Source organism: Cetorhinus maximus, chromosome 9 (assembly GCF_964194155.1).
Source record: "Cetorhinus maximus chromosome 9, sCetMax3.hap1.1, whole genome shotgun sequence".
NCBI classification, from domain to species: domain Eukaryota; kingdom Metazoa; phylum Chordata; class Chondrichthyes; order Lamniformes; family Cetorhinidae; genus Cetorhinus; species Cetorhinus maximus.
This window is the reverse complement of record NC_135887.1, coordinates 11075285-11096373: the sequence shown is the minus strand read 5'-3', so window position 1 is coordinate 11096373 and position 21089 is coordinate 11075285. Positions and strand designations below refer to the sequence as shown.

Below are 21089 nucleotides of genomic sequence, written 5' to 3'. Positions count from 1 at the left end.
TAGGCCATTTCAAAGAGCAGTTAAGAGTCAACCACATTGCTGTGGGTCTGGAGTCACATGTAGGCAGACCAGGGAAGGATGACAGATTTTCTTCCCTAAAAAACATCAGTGAACCAGATGGATTTTTATGACAATTGAAAAAGGTTTCATGGTTGTCAATCATCTATTAATTCCAGATTTTTATTGAATTTAAATTCCACCAGCTGCCGTAGTGGGATTTGAACCCATTTCCCCACAGCATTAGCCTGGACCTCTGGATTACTAGCCCAGTGACATTACCACAATGCTCTTTTCAACTGGCCAGGGAGGCATCCAAAGTTAGGAGTTGGGCCTGTAAAGTCCATGAAAGGATTATTTTTTTGTTAGCTTCTTTGTGGGCTAAGAGAGCTTTAGTGTTTCCGCTTCTCTTCACCCCACAGCTTTGGGTGAGCCGACTTGGGCTTCCCCGTTCCACCTCCCCGACTGCAAAACTTAGCCGAACGTCAAGGACTGTTCCTTTAAGTTCTTGGCTAAGACTGCCTGCAACAGTAAATCCAACTCCTGCCAGTTATGCTTCCTACTGAGTTTGGGTGGCAAACTAACCTATGAGACAAAGGTTATAATCTCCTAGGTCTCATCCTGCAAAGAGCCAGATATTTTGGCATCAGCTTTAGCCCCTGTCTGCTTGATTCCTGCCAGGGAGTTTCAAATCAGGGTTCAAGTAACCCTTTCCTTCAGGTTGTATATTTTCTTACTGATTTTCTTTTCTCCCCTTATCTTGCTGAAGTACAGTATTGTGGTCACACATTGCCCACTTGTACTTTGTTCAAGTAGTCATTCACCCTGTGAGAACTTTGACAATAAGCAGACTATTTGACTGCAAGGGGTATCACTAACAATACTGGTTCTCTCCTGATGGGCTGTACACTTTCAGCAGAGGTTGCTGGATAGGGAATAGAAATGCAGAATTCTGCATTAATCAGGCAATATAATTTTAAAAGAATAGACAAGTTTTATAGTCAGAGAAATACACTCCAAATTTTCAAAGCAATTCCAATTCACTTAGGGATATTATTGATTTCATTGTGAAAATACAATTTACTCTGAGCACACATGATAAGAGTACAGAAACATTCTTTTCAAATTCTTCCAATGTACCTATTATAAGATTGACCAAAAAAATTCAAATCATTTGAGTTTACTGCACCACTTAAGTGGAAATGATTTTTAAAATGTACATTATTCAGGTATTTAAATATACTGATGGATTAGCATAGTTCAAAGCTACTTTATCATTAACTTACAACAGGTCTTTGGGCCATGTCAATACCAGTCTTTCGATAGCCGACCAAACATACTGAAATGGACACTGTTCCTTTCCTCTTGTAAACTATAACCATGCGATGACCTGTTGGCCAAAAAGAATGTACTATGGTAAATCTCTGAGTATAATATGCACTCAATTTGGGCCGTGAAGCTTAGGAAAATAAGTATAATATACATCCCCCACTTTTGAATTTCTTTAGGAGAAAACATTGCCATGTTGGATCAGATTTTCATTCTAGGATCCTGATTCCGATGCTGGACTGAATTCCAGGTCATGAACACGGAATTGCCAGCAGCAAGATTCTGGAAGTGATTGCTGAGGAGGCAGCCAAATAAGTGGCCGCCTCTGGGAGCCCCATTCAATTAAGGATGGCCGGCAGGCTCCCGAGGCTGGAGAATCAATAGGAGGCTCTCTAGCACTGGAAAATTGGCAGCCCCACTGTCAAAGGTAGGAGTTGTCGATGTAGCTCGGAAAAATAAGGGGTACCTCAAAATGGAGGTGCCCACTGAATACCTCATAAGAAGATAAAATAAAAATTGGTCACAGCTGCCAGACCATTATTGTGGAAGGCAAACCTGTCCAGCAGCAGCAGCCACGCCCATCTCGCAATCATGGTCACAGCTTGCTGGGGGCGGGGTGCCATGGAGTTCAGAAACAATTTATTCACATCCAGTGACAGTGCATGACTGAGATTTCTGCGATCTCATTATTACATTATGTGCTGACCCCCTGGTCTAATGCTAGGAGGTTGCCTCCATTCGCTGGCCTGGATGCGGCTTCAGCAGGGAGCTCAACTGCCGACTGAAAAATTCTAGTCACGGTCTGCACAGTGGTTTTCATAAGGGGCACAACTGGCTAACTGCCACTTGCAGGCGGGCAGATGTCTCATTCACATTTCCCTGTTTCCCAAAGCAGCCTCTTCAAAAATGGCCCTGAGGCAGGAGAACATGCCAGTAAATCGACACACCAGCTGGCAGTGGGAAATTGCAGTGTGCTTGTGCTGCTGAGAACTCATTAGACTATATTAAAATTAAAAACGAAAAGGATTTTCCAAAACCTGTGATTTGTAGACCCATGTTCCAAGTGTAATGGGGCTCACGCTATATTTTTATGAAACATATATATATATATATATATATATATATCATCATGGCTATTTGCTAAAATTTTAAAACTGCACAATGACCTTTTAAAATGACTGAAGCCATGTCTGGCTGTGACCTTCGAACAATAAGAGCTAATCTAGCAGTACTGAATAAATTTGTGCCTCGTTATCTCTGAAGAGATGCTACCAACCTTGTGGACTGCAAAGACCAGATTCAAAGGGAATTATACAAAGGCCATCTACGTTTCATAAACCAGGCCTGGCCACTGGAATCTACTAGTCTGTTAGGGCAAAGAGCCCTGCAACGTTCCTTTTTAATTATTCATGGTTGGAACATTAACAATCTCAGGGATACAGACAAAGAAATATACACTCTTTGTCAAAGCCAAAGTGGAGAGGAAGAAGTCAGGTGACATGACCCCCTAGCTGGAGGAAACTGTAATATTGCTTGTGGAGCTGCAAAACTCAGTCTGCCATCTTCCATCTAGCAAGTAGCAGCTCAGTAGAAGGAATCAGTCCAGGTTTGAATGCGTACTCTCATCTTTACTGTTTCTACTGGGACTTCTGATCTATCCAGCATCAGTTCAGCCTGCTGACCTCTGTGAGGGAATTCACCATTGGACTTTTGACTCTGAACTCACATGAAATAATAATTCTTTGCTCTGTGCCCTGTAAATCTTTCTTTCTCTCTCCCTCTTTTATTGTCGGAATGTACAGGGGGTAACGTAGCGATACCACCCCCAACTCCTAGGTTTTAAGTGTGTGTGAATAAACTAACCCTATCTCGGGTTTGCTGTGGGGTTATTAATAAAATTGGGTCACACCAAAACTGAGAGGTTGGGAAATGCGCCACTGCTTATTAAGGGGGAAATCAAAATCAAAACATTTTTCTGTTTACGAAAGTGGTGAGAGGAGAAATCTGGGCTGTTTAAATTAAACTTCCTCCTGTCTGCAACACAAGAGTAATTTATGACAAAGTAAGAGGTATGTCTCTTGCCAGAATTTGCGGATACTGTTGAGTATGCTTTAGAGTCTGTAACCTGAAAGTATAAAGTTTAATTTTTTTAAGTTACAAGAGCTTTTTGAGCATTTTCCTCACTTTGTGTCTTGGTAGTTTTGATTTCCCGCTGACAGCCCAAGGAGCTATAAGACCATTGGAAGTGTTTTCTCTCCAGCCAAAAATATCCCGTTAAAGTTATGGTATTTCCAAAGGGCATGCTTTTGTTCTCTATTTTAACAGAGTATGAACAGACACTATACTGAATGTAGGAAAGGAGAATGAGGCAGTATTTAAAGATCTACCTCATAAGAAAACAAACCGCTCTTCCACAGTATATGGGGGTTTGCTGTAAAATGGACTGTTTAAGTCAGTCCAACCACATCTCCACCTCACTGGTTGACACAATGCAACTCATTTATTGACATGCTGATGTCAATAAGCATTCTGGTATTCCACGATAACCCTTCACATTGGGCATCAACTTCGGTGGAGTGGCACTCAGAGTCGGATTGCCACGCTGCTCCTAGTTTTACTTGGAAATACAGCCGCTCTTTTCTTGCCTGATCTTCCGACTCAGGCCGGGTGAGAACTATTTAGTGCAGCGCTTTCCTGAGATCTTGTGTTGAGGGCTGGAGAGTTGGAGGTAAGGAAGCCACACCCCCTTTTTTATGGCTAGCTGCCGTAAAGCAAATAAGTTTAAAGGTCCAGCCACTTTCAGAAACCAGGGAGAAGCTACGGGATTGGAGGGTAGGTTCGGTTGGTCAGTTGGGGGAGTGGGGGCGGTGGGGGGCGTTGTCGGGTGGTGAGCGGGGGGAGGGGAGTCGGGTGGTAAGGGGATGGGGGTGCAGTACAAGAGTTACCCAGGAGTTAGAAGTGGTTTTAATTCTTCTAACTTTTCCTGGGTCATTATTCTGGTAAGACAGTTGGAACCATCCAAAGTTTGCGAATTATGTACTTTCGGATGGTTCCAATTCCAGGGTGATTGCCCAACAGAAGTTTGAACTTCCCAGGCAATTGCTGTGCAATCCTTACCTGGGGACTTCCTGGAGGGTCTCCCCAGCGCATCTTTGGGGTACCCCCCAGTTACGACACTCCTGGAGCTCAGAAGTTCCAGGCCAATATCTTTATATTTTAAAGTGGTTGTACTCAGTATACATCACCATGTAGCCTCTTCTGTCCGCTCCCGTCATCTCTTAAGAACATTTCCATTTGTATCGCTGGATGAAAACTGCCCAGAGAAAAGTTGGATGATTTCCAGTTAATTTGCAGTGAGGTAAAGTTATCAAATTTCCGACCATAATGATCAAATGCTGTCAGCTCCAAAATGGTGTTCCTGCAGAAAGAAACTGGTACCTATTCAAACAAAAAAAACCAAAAGTAAATATAAAGGTATGTATCACCTAAGAAACAAAGACTTGTAGTTCTTTAAGAAATTTTTGAAATGCACAATAACAAGTTGCTTATCTAGAATTTCTATAAGAGTTAGAAAAATACACTTCTTTATTAGAAATTATAAAACTAAAATATTGGACAGGTGAAAACTTCTTGACACTCATATAATCAACAATTCTTGTTTTACGTGAATCTACTTGGATAGCTTTTTAACTGAATCATATTAGGTACTTGCTTAATTTTACCAATAAATGTACAATATTTAAATGTCATTGTACGTAAATGTTGTGGGAACATTGCATGTTGTTAAATAAAAAACATTTGGCTGCTAAATTAAAGCTACCAGAATTCTGGTGTGTAACATAGTAACAATTGTGAATAGTGATGCTTCAATCTCTTCGATTTCCTACTACAATGAATGGAGATTAAAGGAAGTGCCGTTGGCATGAAAGTAAGAACATTGAAACAAAATTTTTATAATTTAAGTTAAATAGTAAATAGTATTCTGTCCAAAATTTTGCTTAAAGGTTTCCAATTTTCCTCGCATAAATTTAGGCCATAAACAATCAAAAACCACTAAACCTAACTTTCCTGAAATCAGTTTATACAATAATTCAATACATAAAGTAAATATAAAGGTATGTATGTATCACCTAAGAAACAAAGACCTATAGTCCTTTAATAAATTTTTGAAATGAACAGTAACAAGTTGCTTATCTAGAATTTCTATAAGAGTTAGAAAAATACACTTCTTACAATTATCAGAAATTATAAAACTAAAATATTGGACAGGTGAAAAGGTGACAGGTGATACATACCCTTATATTTACTTTATATATTGAATTATTGTATAAACTGATTTCAGGAAAGTTAGATTTAGTGGGTTTTGATCGTTTATGGCTTAAATTTATGGGAGGAAAATTGAAAACCTTTAAGCAAAATTTTGGACAGAATACTATTTACTATATTTACTTTATATATCCTTGATATATAGACCAGTTAGGCCAGACTGCTTTTGTGCTGCAAATTCTATGCAATACAATTATAGCTTTACATTTATATTCGTTGCTTGGAACGTTTCAATTGCGCTGGTTATATAATCTTGCATTCTGTTTTATTTTAGATTACTGTTTTTCATCACCAAATGTATTTGAATTATACCTCGCAACTTAAGCTTTACAAACAAAATTCTGTTGAACCTTACCAGCTGTTTGTTGTGTTGCAACAGAGGGCATGGAAGACCGAGTTCACGTGACTTGTAAACAGGAGCCAAAGTGACACTGGTAGGCACAGCGCAAACAAACTTCACTTTAACAGGCTCAACGGCTGGGTAAGGGTTCATTAAACTTGGATGATTACCAACTTTAAATGTCAAAAACTAAGGAGGAAAAATTGAAATGACAATATTCAGAAACCAATTATGCTTGAGATTTATTTTTAATTTAGGAAAAATAGTTTACACTCTAAATCTATTCACTTTATCTGGCAAAAATGACCAAGGAAATAAAGACATTAGCTTCATTTGTTTTATTGCCCCAATTCTACAGTCTAAAAACCTCAAAATTGAAAAACTTAAGTCCAACTCCAGTTCTATCATTAAAACAAAACTTTGAACTACTGCTTTCACAAGCTGTAAGGATGAACGATGAAACATATGGGGCAGAATTTTACATTCTCCCGAAGGTGGGTTGGCAGACAGGTGTAAAATTAGGTGAAATGCTATGGGCACAGTTCCCAATGCCTACCTGCTCATTCCTGATCCCACTGCAATTTTGTGAGAGTAGGGGAGATGTTTGGCAGCCCACCAGCCCTTGGACCAACTGAGGCTTTTAAGTGGTCAATTCAGGGCTACTTAAGGGCCTCTTTGTGCCCCGGTGCAAGATTTCCCATGACAGCAGAGGCCAGAGCCAAGTTTGAAGTCTGCCTGGTCTCAATCCTTCGGCTATTGGCAGGACTGGAGGTTCGTTCCTCGTTTACAACCCCCCCGGGCCCATCAGAGTGTTCCACCACTCTCCCCCCACACCTCGGGTTTCCCCTCCACCCTGGCCAGTGCAACCCGGTCACCACCCGCTTCACCCGGCTCCTAGTCTAGCCCTGCCAAAATACCCCCCCTCCCCCCGACAATATACCTCTCCATCTGGCTCCTGTGGATGATGTCCCAGTAGTGGCCACTGTTATGACCGATGCAGTTTGTAAAGTGGAGTTATTTTAAAAAATCCCAGGGGGAAACTTTAAACAACTGTCATAACCAATAATTTTAAGTGTTATGTTTGAGATGCGACTCTAAACTCAGGAATCGGACCACTAGTTCTCGAGGTTTTACATTAAACTAAATGAAACATTTTATTAAGTTACACATGGCTACAAATTACTACTGTCGTAACTTTCAACAAATTCCCAAACTAATCTCCTTGAAAGCAACAGCAATCCATAGACTTAACCAAACACCAGGCAAAGCATTTTCACCGTGCGAATTCAAAATGAGGTTCTTTTCACTGGAGTCAGTTGAAGGCTTGCAGCTGCCTTTTGATCTTACACTGCCTTTGCTCTGCACACCTGAAAACTACTGAAGTTATATCCTACCGCCACTGATTGAATTCAAATTCTCATTGTCTCACCAGCCTCTTTGAACTCCACCTTTTAACAATGAAACCCCTGTCATAGAACCAATTTTATTAGTAATATAAACATATGGCTTGGTATCTGGTAGAAAGGCGTCAAGTTTTCACCCCACTTCTTGAATGCTCTATTCAAAAAATGCAAATGCACACTATCTCCCTTACAAATCAAAACTAGTACATATCAAAGCACCCAGACTAGCTGGCTTTAATCCAATTAAGACAGGCCCACAGACTAAACCTCTATTTTAAATGAAAAATATTTTCCAAAATATTATATACATTAATAGCTTCATGACACCACTGCTTTTGATGGCACTGCAGGGACAAGAAATCTGTCAGCTATTTGATTGGCTGGCAACTCAGGAGATGGGACTTTCTCCCCAGATAGGGGTGAAAGTCTCGCCTGAGCCAACGAATGCCCCTCCAAGCGTCAAATGGCTAAGGGGCAACATCCTGGAGAGGGGCAGGCATGCCACCACCTTTGTCATGGGGGCTTGGGCAAGAGCCCCAGCACAATGTGAAGGAATAGGAAACAGAAATCTCAAGTTTTGCATTCAGCAAAATGAACAAGGGCTGATACAAGATCAAAGAAAAGAATATATTGCACTCCACGTAAACTAAAAAAAATGCCACTCTTCCCTGCCAGATAACAGCCAGAGGAAATATAGCTAGACACGCTTCTGTATACATGCTGATTATGCCTCTGCATCAACCATTCTGATCAGTGGACCAGGAAGATGTAAGGATCATAACTAGTTTCACAATAAATAGAATGCTGGAAATATACTGAAAGTCTGACAGCATCTGAAAGGCAAAAGGCAGATTCACATTTTGGACTGAGACAGAACAAGAACGAACTCCGATAAGTGTCGCAAACCAAAATGTCAGCCTTTTCCATGAAGGCCACCATCTACTCCCTCAACCTCACCCCCTCTCAACTCTTGATTACCCAACTTGCACTTCTATGCCCCAAGCTTGGTGATTTTGTCATTTTATTCTTAACCTATGCCATTACCGTCACTCATTTCAGACCACTCCATAACTTCCTTCCTATAAAGTCCACCCTTAGCCAATCTAATTTCTCTAATTACACAATTCATCTACAGCTTTCTTTTGCTTCCTGCAATCCTTAAACATGCAGTTGGGTAGCAATAACATGTTCACCTCTTTCATCATTAGCTGTTTGATTCACTTCAATACCATTGGCAGTACAGTATTGTAAGGTGACAAGTCAAGGTCACCCCCAACATCCTGTGCAACCTTGGCTGTGATTCAGAGTTGATTGCCCTCTCCATGATTTTATTTATTGCCTTTGACCCCACTGATCATTCTGTTCTCATCCACTGATTATTTACCACGGTCCAACTTCATTTTCATAGTCCAATTTGTCCCAACAAAGCTACTAAACATCATCAAAAGGTTTCTATCTTCATGTCTTCTACACTGTCCTAGGTCTCCACATTTTGTTCCATCCTATTCAACGCTTACATGCTACTGCTCAGCAACATTCTCTGTAAGCACAGGACCAGATCACCATCCAAATGGATGCTGATGACATTCAATTTAACTCTGCCATGCCCACTGACTTCAGGGCTGTTACACTTTCTGACTGCTTGTAACACTAAATGCAGAAAAACTCAAAATTTTCCTCAACTCTATGTCTCCCCATTAAATTTCTTCTACTTGATTTCTACATCATCACCTTTCTAAACATTCGTGTTCTTTTATGTGAACAGCACTAAATTAACCCGTTATGTTTAGGATTGGGGAATGACAGTCAATCTGGAACCTCTTCATGGAAGCCAGTGCTAAACAGCGTCATACCACCTTTAAACATACAAACAAAGGATAAAAATTCTTCCAGAAGCCGGGGAAGATTCAACCTAACAACCTCAACTCATCAAGATCCCCAAATGTACCCCATAGTCTATGAACAATTAAATTCCCATGAACCATAAATGTACATGGTCCTCAGCACACTATGGAAACAAACATAGCATGCACACTATGGAAACAAACATAATTCACAACTATTCACTTACAAGCACCATGTGATCAATAGAATGTTTATTTGTAAGTCAAATTTATAAAATAGTGTAATCACCAGCTTTGTTTGTAAAATTATATGGTTTAATTTTTATTTGACAATCCAAGTTCTTGTGTTGCTACTATTACAATCTCGGTAGAGACCAATGACTTTTGAAAAGAAATTTGAGCTCTTAGTTATTAACTAAAGAACAACACTACAAAATTTTACATTTTAAACAAAAACCTTTACTGTATAAGAATTAAACAAAGCAAGCATTACTAAGTTAACACTACATTTTGTAAAGATGTATACTTTAAACTGGAAAATCTCAACAGAAAGTAAACAATTATATTTTAAACCTTGTTCTATTTTTACTTCAACACAACAGTTCTCCTATAATTTCCAGGATCTTGAAGGTTCATTCTCATCTCTGGGACCAAACCAAGATACTCCATAGCTCTCAGAAATTCACTTTGATTCTCTTTAGTGTTTCAGCTACACTCCAAGATTTCTTGACATTCCACTAACATTCGGCTAAGCGCCCCCCCTCACGATTATGGACTCCCCAGCTCAAGCATGGGCCCCAATGACAACTCCTGTGTGGTGACTTCAAAGCAGAAAGCACTCTTGGGTTCTGATAACCCTCTGCTACTGGTTACACTTACTTTAAACCCTCACCCCCTTGCTGGCAGGCTTCTAGCATCTGACCCCAGTGGCTTCTAAGCACCAACTGACTCTTTCTGTGAGAAATCACGAAGATAAACCCAAAACAAAAAGGTACTTCCCTGCATAGCCTATTTCCATAGCAACGTGGCACACCTGGGATTTTCTAGACAGAAAGTTAAACTAATTATTTTCATTTCCCAAATCTCCCCTTTATCCTGGGAAATCATATGAATAATTTAAATCCTTTATCGAGAGCTGTAGACATCCCACATTCATCAAAAAGCTCAGAGGTTGTCTACTGTTTAGCTTCCAACAATTCCATTACGGCCTTAATAAATAAACATGGGGCTACCCTTTAATTTGTAATGACCCTAGGTTTGTCTGTTAGCATCTCAAACCAGATGTTCTTTCATTTATCCTATATTTAAAAATTACAATTTCCAAACTTAAAGTTACATTCCTAAACCATGTGAATCATAAATCAGATACTTGTAACATTGTGATTCATTTAATAACACCAGAAAACTGAATTTTACACCATTCTTGCAAAATAGCTCTTACCTGTTCTCCCACGGTTATACAAATTACTCTAAACCCGTGGTGATTTTTCTTTTTCACCAATGGAGCTCGCTGCTGTTTGATGATTATTGTTTCCCCCTTTTCACCATTCAAATCAGCAAAGAATCCTGATGGCTCCAATACCCAAGGTCTAGGACCCCCTTCGAACAGCATTTCTTTTGAAGAAGTCAGTGTCACTATAGCAACGGCAACTGGATCAATAGCCTGACATTAAGAGAATAGTAAACACCACTGAGCTACTCTCTTTGGATGAAATTTAAATCATTAACAAAAATAGACTCATTCTTGTTAGTAGAATCTTTATATCATGAAAATAATTTGTGAAATCGTAGCATTATAATTTGCACGAAGTGGCACTTGTCACACATTGTAGAAATAAACTTTGAAAACTATATTGGTCGACTGCAACAAAAATAAGCAGCATCATTGGCGGGGGATCAACAATGGAGAGCTAATATGCTGGATGATAGAAAACAGTTTGGTTAACCAAGTGTTAACCTCTGTTGCAACGAACAGCAGGTTGAGATGTACTAAAACATTTTATAGAAAGACATTGGTCGGAATCGTCCCAGATTTGCACTAAGGCTCTAGAAGGCTGGTAAGATGATGTTTTACCCGTCGGCTGCAATGGCGGCTTCTCACGTCATACCATCCCAAACCTGACGCATTAATTATGCATTCCCGGGAAACATGCCGTTTCCATGGCATTTCTCATTCGCTTACCATGCCATCTTCTCACCTCTTCATTATGCCGGGCGCCATATTTCAAGTGCAGCCGTGCACACACCTCTCAGTGCTTCCAGCCCACGACTGCTGTAAAGAAGACATGGCTCTGAAAGGCAAAAAGACTGCAGTCCCCATGTTCAATGACACATCCCTCGAGTGCCTTTTTGGCGCAATGGAGGCTTGCCGTGATGTCCTCTACCCCAGCTCTGGCTACAGGATGGGCAGCGACCTCACTAATCCAGCTTGGGAGGCAGTGGCAGCGGGTGTTCAGCACCAGTGCCCTGCAAAAGAGGAAAGCCACCCAGTGCCTCAAGAGGATGAATGATCTCTGTTCAGCCAGGGTAAGTCACTCTTCTCATCACTCTCAACTCTCACACTCACAAACCCATCACACAACCACAGGGATCTCACTCACTGCCACTTCAAGGGACATCACCATTCACTCTCTCACACACACCTTCATTGTCCTCAAGTCATCCATGGGCCCACTCACCACCCACACATGCCAGGCATACTTATCATCTGGCCTGGCAGGCATCCTGCTTACACTCCCCCATCTCTACTTATGCAGGACAAGCTGGCGCACAAGCGGGAGAGGTCACCTATTGGTGGAGGAATGCCTAAAATCAACGTCCTCACGGACTTTGAAAACAGAGCCATCCAGCTGGCCGGTGAGGATCTGGACCGTCGGTGGCGCTCTACCAAGTGAGGATCCAGCAGTGCAACATCTGTCAGACAACCATGCTTTGAGTGATGTGTCCTGTTTCACAGGCCTTTGCCATGCACTAATTATCTCTCCTTGCTTTCACAGGCACATCTAGGAAACAGCCAAGACAGTCCACAACCCAGGGCCTCCAATCAAGCCCCGAAGGAAGCTCAGAAGAGGAATCCGTTGAAACCCTCCCTGAAGACCCATCACAGCGCTCACCCACACCCTACACCAGTGCAGAAATACACACCTTGGTGGGACATAGCTTTATAGTAGCCTCGGGATCATAATCTGGTGAGCACATCGTACTTTCTGATCCACAGCAGGCGGCAGCAAGGACTTCCCAGATTCCGGCGGGCTTGACTTATAATGATACATAGATGTATTACAACGAGGTTCCCGATGGCCAATGGTGGGGAGCATGGCCCACCATCAACGGGCTGATCGGATGATCGCAAACTGATTTCACGACGTTGTGAAACCGATTACTGGCCTTCTCGCCATTTGTCTGCTCACGCCGCTGAGCATACATGATGCCGCCCATTGGCTGGAATTTTCTACTCCCATTGACAGCAGGTGTCATGGTGGGTGGGGGGAGAATTCGGCGGGAGGGGCAGAAATTGGTTTCACGCCAGCATGAAATCATTGCGGGATTATTCGATGGTGTCTGCCCATGGTGGATTGCGAATCCCACTGGAGGCTGGCGTGAACTCATTTTGCATCTTGCTAAAGGGATGCAAAATAAGGCCTGATCGGAATTGTCCCCCCCATGCGCAATTTACCGTTACACTGGCAGGAAAACACACCATCCCAGAACATGTCTGGAAAAGCATGACACGCACAAATCAGGACTTACCTTGAGGGCCTTGCTCAGATCGTGGCGAGCTGGGGAGATGATGCTGGAGAGCTACAGCTACTGGACCCTGGAGGAACACGTGCATCACATGCTGGGATGGATCCTCATGCACATGGCTCTGCCACAAAGCAGTTCTCAGGAGGTGAGAGGTCTCCACTCATCAGTTTTGACTTCGCCGAGGCTTCAGGACTTCACCATCTTCCAGGGTCTCCGTTGATGGTTTTGACCTGCTTTTGGAACTTCGCCATGGGCTGGTACGGATATCAACTAAGGAAGGGATTGGTGGGGAGAGAGGAAGGCCTAGGTGTGAGTGGGAGAGGAAGGTGTACGTGGGGGTGGGGGGAGTGCGGGGTTGAGGTTGGAAGTGGGGGCGCGCACAAAGGTGTCGTGGGAGATGAGGTTAGGAGGGAGTGAAGGTGTTGGGTGGTGGGGGGGGGATGAGGTTGGGAGAGTAAGGAGGGAGTATAGGGGAGGAGGGTGTAACTGGGAGAATGGTGCAAGTAGGGAGGTAAGTGTAACGGGGGGGAGGTTTAAGGGAGGGTTTGGAGGGGGGTAGGTGTATGGGGAGAGGAGGGAGTAAGGGGGGAGGAAGGAGTAAGGGAGCAGGGTGGAATGCCTGTGGGACGTGGAGTCAATGACTACCTCCTGGGGAGTGAACTCAGGGTGGGCCTGGTAGGTTGGAATGGTGAATGTAAGAGGGGGCAGAGGGAGTTGCTGGATGGGAGAGTGAGATTACGTTGGTACCAGTAGAAGGGACGGTGAGGGTGGTTGCTGGGGACATGAAGGCAAACACGGACCCTAGAGGTCGGAAGGACGAGGTCCGGGAGGTTAATGTGGATGTGGGTGTGATTTTCAGGAAGGTAGGGAATGTTCATGTTCACCTGCACATCCTGGAATGACAAGGGTTCGGGCTGTAGGGTAACGGTGGGGAGGTGGAAGGTGATGCTGGGGGAGGTGTAGACTGTGAAGGGGGAAAGAACATGTGTGACTGGGGGAGGGGAAAGGATGGGGGAGCTAATCAAAAACTTAACTACCTTGCTGTGCAAATCGAAAGTGAGCGGAGCTTCATGTTGGATGGGCAGGGGTGCTGCATGGGAGTGCAATCAGTGGGTGGGCGAAGATGCAGGTCCGCTCAGATGGACAACTGAAAGAGAACCCCAGTAGGCAGCACCGAAAATGCACGGGACAGTGAGATTAGTGTGAGGGATGAAGGCTCCGCATGCGTGGGAAAGTGTTTGCATCAGGCCCCAAAAGGCCCTGCCACATACACACACTTCTCCCTCCAGAATCACTCACGGTCCGAAAGCATGCAGCTGAACTGCTGCTAGTGGGGGTGATGCAGAGGGAGGACTCACAAAGCCTGTAAATGAAGCTGAAAGACAACATTGCACTTATTCAGTGAAAGTGAATTTATTTTCAGATTGTAAAGTGACAAAATGTGTTCACCCGTACAATCACTTGTGATCAGAATTTCTTAAGTTTTCTAGGTCTACCACTACTTTTAAGTGCTCCCCCGACATTCGCAGCAGGGGTGGATAGCATGTGCAATGGCTGACCCTGTTGCCACTGATGAGTTTGGCGTTATTCCTCTGGAGACCAGAGGCCTTGAGGGCCCCAGCTTGCTTTAGCTGTCCTCCTGTGGGCCAATTGCTCCCTCTGCACTGACAGAGAACGAGGTTATGGGGTGGGGGTGAATCACAGGCAAAGGGGATTTGGAGGGAACGAACAGCCTCTGAAATTCTTAAGTGGATGGTCAAGGGGTGTCCAGCTGCTGCTCCTCCTCTCTTGTCTTGGGGTGCCCTGAGCGCCCAACCTGACATCCTTGGAGGGATGTCGAGGTACCCCGTTTCCCTCTCGCGTTGTCACTGCAGGAATGCGCCTATGGCGACCACAATGACGTGCAGGTCTGCGCGCATCTCCTTGCTCTGCTGGATCAGGATCTCCATGGCAACTGCCATCCTTTCAATGGAGACCTCCATGTGAGCACATGGGCACCACTTCATCAGAGAGCAGGCAGATGCACTCCGCCGACTCATGTGCCATCTGTTGAGGGCTTCCAATAGCTCTGCGTAAAGCTCCCCCTCCTTCTGCTGACTCTCCACGATGAGTTGGTAGGCCAAATCCAGAAGCTAATCATCAGTGATGAGGTGGTTGAATTACCCTGGCGGAATGAATTTATATTCATCCTCTTCCTGCACCGGATGGCTGAAATCCTCTGTTCTCCGGTGGTGCTGACTGCCAGTGCCTCCCAGGCCGGATTGGTGACTGGGATGGACTTCCTGCAGCCGGAGCAGGGGTAGAGGGGGTTCACAGCAGCCTTCCACTGCGTCCAGCAGGTACCCCAAGAGGCATCACTAAGTTTGAGGGCTGCCATCGCCTTTGCTTTCTGGCTGTTTGTCGCCTGGAGCAGTCCTGGTGTGTAGACACAAAGTAGGCTGCACTCTGGTGTGCTTTAAATATGGCGCCTGGAACGAGGAAGCACTGAGGTCATGGCGTGACGGGCAAATCTGAGCCCACCCGCCAACGATCCAGTGTTTCCCATGAATGCATTATTAACGAAACAGGATGCGTCAGGAAGGGGACAATACAGTGTAAAAATCCACCATTGCAGCCGGCGGGTAAAACATCGTTTTTCACACCCAGTACCGCACTTAGTGCAAATCTGGGACAATTTCAGCCATTGTTATAATTTTCCCAATTCTCCAACTCCCAACCTCTTCATCCTCCACTGAAGCCACTAATTCCTTGCTGGATACAGTTTCATATGCATCAGTCGCCCTTTAGCACCTTGCCCATGTGGCTATTCTTTATAACCCACTTTAGCATTGCAAGCATTTGGACCAAAGGGGACACTGTGAGTGGAAGCCCTGGATGATTTCCCTAACTGTAGTGCCTCTTGGTTGAGAACAATTAACAGCACAGTCTGGGATCCTCCTGGTCTGTACCATTCAATAATCATTGCCATTTAAGTGAACAGCTGGGGAGCTATATGTCACTTTTTTCATGGCTAGGTTAAGTAATGTAGAGATATTTTGGCGCAGCATTTAATGGTAAGACTAATACAGCCCCTTACCCTTGTTGTAGGTGGGAGGATAATAAATAAGCCTTCCTCTTGCACAATAATGGAACTTTTAGTATGGATATTAATAATAAACAAATTTACTTAAAAACACTTTTACTTTTAAGAATCTGTACCAATATTAGGTTTTAAAACACCTAAGAATGTGTTATAAAATTATGTATAAAACATAATTGGTTTATATATAAACTGAAAAAAAATTATCCATTCAGACCATATGACACTAATGACAATGATTACCCTAATTAATATTCCACAAGACTTGTGAATATGAATTTGAACAGGTTAAAAAAAAAAGTAAATACACAGCCAAATACTCTACAAATTGATCTTCAAAGGAACAGAACAGGAAATACTGAATGGGGAGTGCGCTTTTAAGATGGTAATTATATACACTTGTGTTATTCCCATGTCCTGGTCACTAAAGTGCATATTTGAATCTATCATTAGTTTTTTGGTGTCTTGAACTGTATTTCAGCATTATTTCTTGTCTCAACCAATATGAATCACTGATTTGGAAGAGCTAAGAGTACCACTATCTCCCAAGTTAGTTCTTAAGATCTGCTATAGCGATAACAAAAATACCTGACCTGAGACTATGTTAAGTGATAGATTTAAAGAATGGTAGAATTTTACAGAGTTTTTCATGGTTTGGAACTTTCTACCTATAACCATGTTGCTTATAAGAATTGGACTTCAGTCTTCCAGTCAAAATTATTGATTTGTTTTCTTAGGCCAAAGGATAACATATTAGGATAATTTTACAGAGTCCTTACACTTTGTAGTGCATGAGATGTCAACAAACAGAAATTGTAGACAGCGGGCCCATGATTTTGTGTTTTATGCCTGTTGCATGCAAGCTATCTCAACCTTTGCAATGATTTTGGAAAAAAACATATTTTTTCCACTCCCTGTCCATTCTGTTTATATCTACATCCAGGAATACGGTTACAATGTGTCCTTCAGATGGGGGAGATAACCACTCTGTAAAGATTGGTGTCGCCAGCAAAATAACGTTACTTTTGATGACGTCTATCAAGTTGCAAAGGAGAAGAAACAGTGCAGCCAAGAATATTTTCCCAATGAACCCTTGTCTGAGAATGTGGCAAGACAAATGACCATTTATCACAGATCCAATATGTTCGTGTGTTCTTGGAGCAAGCTGAGGATCCAGCACAGCAGATAATTCAGAAAGGGCCAGAATGCCATACTCTATTAAAGCTCTAGAAGCTTTTATCCTTGTAACTCTGTGCTAAGCAGTGCAAAAACCCTGTGGATTTCAAAGCTGAGCACAAACCTTGCCTAGCTATGCTTTCCTCAGCTTATGACAGCTCGTCAAAAAAATGCATAACTTAAAGACGGGATCTCAATGTGAGTGCTCTTAATTAAGTAAATCTGACAAGAATTGTTCTTGAGCTATAAACTGGAGAATGCCTTTTTTATTGTAATTAACAATGTGCCAGGAGTAAAACTGTGCACTCAGAAGCCAGACTACGTTTGTGGGTCATTATGTTTAACTAAGGAATTTCTGGCCCTCGAATTTAACTAAATATTTTTTCTCAGTGTATCAAGATGACTCAAAAGAAGCAGCTATGTTCAAAGAGAAAATCAGTGAAATGGAGAATAATCTTCAGCATTAAATGCAGAATTTAAAATCTTTTTTTAAAAAATTCATTTTACGGGATGCAGGTATTGCTGGCTAGGCCAGTGTTTATTGCCCATCCCCAATTGCCCTTGAGCAGGTGCTGGTGAGCTGTATTCTTGAACCGCTGCAGTCCATGAGGTGTAGGTACACCCACAGTGCTGTTAGGGAGGGGATTGCAGGATTTTGACCCAGCGGCAGCGAAGGAACGACAATACGTTTCCAAGTCAGGATGGTGAGTGGCTTGGAGGGGAACTTCCATGGTGGTGTTCCCATGTATCTGCTGCCCTTGCCCTTCTAGATGGTAGCGGCTGTGGGTTTGGAAGATGCTGCCTAAGGAGCCTTGGTGAGTTTCTGCAGTGCGTCATGCAAATGTACACTCTGCTGCCACTGTTTGTCAGTGGTGGAGGGAGTGAATGTTGCTGGGACGGGTGCCAATCAAGCAGGCTGCTTTGTCCTGGATGGTGTCAAGCTGCATGAGTGTTGTTGGAGCTGCACTCATCCGGGCACGTGGAAAGTATTCCATCACACTTGTGCCTTGTAGATGGTGGACAAGCTTTGTTGCCGTGCATCTAACAGACTATATAACTTATAGGAATTGGTGAAATGCTGAGGAAAAATCAGAAATTTAAGTCTAAGAAGCAAAATAAAAGTACCATATTTTCTTACAGCACGTATGATCGGTAAGTGGCAACAGGAGAAAAGCTATTTAAATCAAACATTTTTGCATAATACAAAAAAGGAAAGATTATGTGGTTCTGTAAGATTCTTGATGACAAAGGACTATTTCTGGTTGGATTGGCAATCTTTCCAAGTACATTGAGAATGACAAAAGAAAACATGCACTATCACCAGCTAGTTATTTCCATCTTAAAAGACAATCATATGTAACCAGTATACTCAATTAAACTTTGGTTTGGTATAAGCATATCTATGTTGACTGCAATATTACGGTGTGGGGGCAAATTCTATCTTGGCTAGGATTGTGTCATAGATGCTTACTCTAAGCCGATGGTAAGAAGCAATTGTGATACTGCTGCTAAAATGGACCTCCAGAAATCCAGCACTAGCTGTTAGTACCGTATGGCCTGGTGTCTCTGCTTGAATGAATATCCCAGTACAGTGTGTAACATCTGGCTCCAATCTCCCTGGGAGAAAATTGTTGACAATTAGTGATAAGACTTTGATTGAGTAAAGATATGACCAAACAAGAGTAGAATTAAGAATATTGTGCAATATTAATTAATTTGAAATGCTTTTCATATTAAACATTATGCAGTAAAATGCTGCTTTAAACATAACAACATGAAACTATTTTGGTATCAATGTCTACTCAGTATGCCACAAAAACAAAGTGCCTTTAGTTTTTTTTTGGTTTTAATATTCTTTATAGTTGACCTAATATTTGGTTATTGTAAAGATGCATTAACCCACTTGTGTAAGCTCCTCACAGCACACTCAGAATAAACACCATAAAAATTATTAGCAGATCCTTCAAGGTTACCCAGGTGATAAACAACAGCAGAGATACTGAGCAAGCCCATAATTAATCTATTGTTAAAAAATGCCAATGTTACAACAGGCTTTACTTAGTAAAGCGTGCGCCCTTTTTTAAAAAATGAGCCAGCATTGATTTGTAATGGCTAAGTCATGTCTAGAAGAACTTTTTGAGGTGCTCACTATGGTAGATAATGGCATGTCAATGGATTTATTTATATGTACTCTGTCGGGATAAATGGAAGTGTTTGAAATTGGAGGCAACTATTTCACATGGCTTGGGAATTGGTTGAGATGTGGAGTAGGCTTAATGGGCGTGTAATCCAAATGGCAGGATATGATTCATGGCTCATCCCAATGTACTGGGACCTCAGCTTCTCACTAGGTTTATGAATGTCTTAGAAATAGACAGGTATGTATCCATGTTTATTGACAATATCACGTTAGGTGGCACAATGAGTAGTGTAGATGAGAGCAGAAAGATATACTACTAGGCTAACTGAGTGGGCAAAACTGTGGGAGATGTAGTTCAACATGAGGAAATGGGCAGTCATTGACTTTGGGCCCAACATAGATCAAGGTAAAGGCAAAAACTGCAGATGCTGGAAATCTGAAACAAAAACAGAAAATGCTGAAAAAACTCAGCAGGTCTGACAGTATCAGTGGAGAGAGAAAGAGAGTTGACGTTTCGAGTCCGTATGACCCTTCTTCAGAGCTTGACCTTCTTCGGAGCAAGGTATTTTCTAAATGGTAAGAAGCTGGGAACCATGGCGGAGTAGAGAGATTTTTCTTTATTCATTGTGAGGGAGGTCAGCATATATTGCCCATCCCTAACTGCCCTTGAGAAAGTGATGGTGAGCTGCCTGCCTGAACTGCTGTAGTTCATGTGGTGTAGGTACACTAACAGTGCTGTTAGGAAGGGAGTTTTAGGTTTTTGATCCAGCCATAGTGAACGAACAGCGATATAGTTCCAAGTCAGGTGTGTGGCACAGAGGGCAACATGCAGGTCGTGGTGTTCCCATGCACCTGCTGCTCTTATCCTTCTAGGCGGTAGAAATCGTGGGTTTGGAAGGTGCTGTCGAAGAGGCTTGGTGAGTTGCTGCAATGCATTTTGCAGATGATACACAGTGCCACCACTATGCGACGGTGGTGAATGTTTAAGGTGGTCCATGTACAGAAATTAAAAACTAATGGGCAGATGTAACAAAATAATTAAAAAGAGAATGGAATGTGAGCCTTCATCTCAAGGGGACTGGAATTCAAAGGGTGGAAGTTAAGCTACAGTTGTAAAGCTCTGGTTAGATTGCATCTGCAGTATTGCATTCAGCTCTGGGTATTGCATCTTAGGAATGGTATACGGGCCTTGAAAGCTGCTGTGCAAATTCATCAGAATGAAACCGGGGGTAAAATAATTCAATTCTGAGGACAGATGACATAGATTTGTATTTCCTTGAGTATAGAAGATTGGGGTGTGATACAACAGGTGTTTAAGATGATTAAAGGATTTAATAGAGTACATAGAGAAAAGCTACTTGCTTTGGTGGGAAAGTGCAGAACAAAGGGCGTACATAATCTTGAAATTAGAGCTAAGTCTTTCAGGGTATATCAGGAAGTACTTCTTCACACAAAGGGTAGAAGAAATCTGGGTGTCTCGCCTCAAAAAAAACTGTTGAGGTTAGGTCAATTAATGATTCAAAACTGAAATTGATAGATTTTTGTTAAGTAAGGATATTAAGGAAAATGGAACCAAGGAAAGTAAATGGATTCAGATCAGCCATAATTTAAATGAATGATGGAACAGGCTCGAGGGGTTAAATAACCTAGCCCTAACCCTGTGTTCCTGCTTAGTGCCCATACATTTACATAGGTACCACTTTCACCA

General features: G+C 42.5%; 1 protein-coding gene across 1 annotated transcript in view; it reads right to left on the bottom strand.

The window, feature by feature from the left end:
• LOC144684288 (nuclear pore membrane glycoprotein 210-like) overlaps positions 1-21089 on the bottom strand; it is a 165074-nt gene that overhangs the window by 70907 nt on the left and 73078 nt on the right. The window contains exons 14-18 of the mRNA XM_078547916.1: positions 12990-13018; positions 10681-10902; positions 6008-6181; positions 4572-4764; positions 1284-1387 (exon numbers count right to left, since the gene is read on the bottom strand). Coding sequence (XP_078404042.1) covers positions 1284-1387; positions 4572-4764; positions 6008-6181; positions 10681-10902; positions 12990-13018 — 722 coding nt within the window. The remainder of the gene's footprint in view (positions 1-1283; positions 1388-4571; positions 4765-6007; positions 6182-10680; positions 10903-12989; positions 13019-21089) is intronic.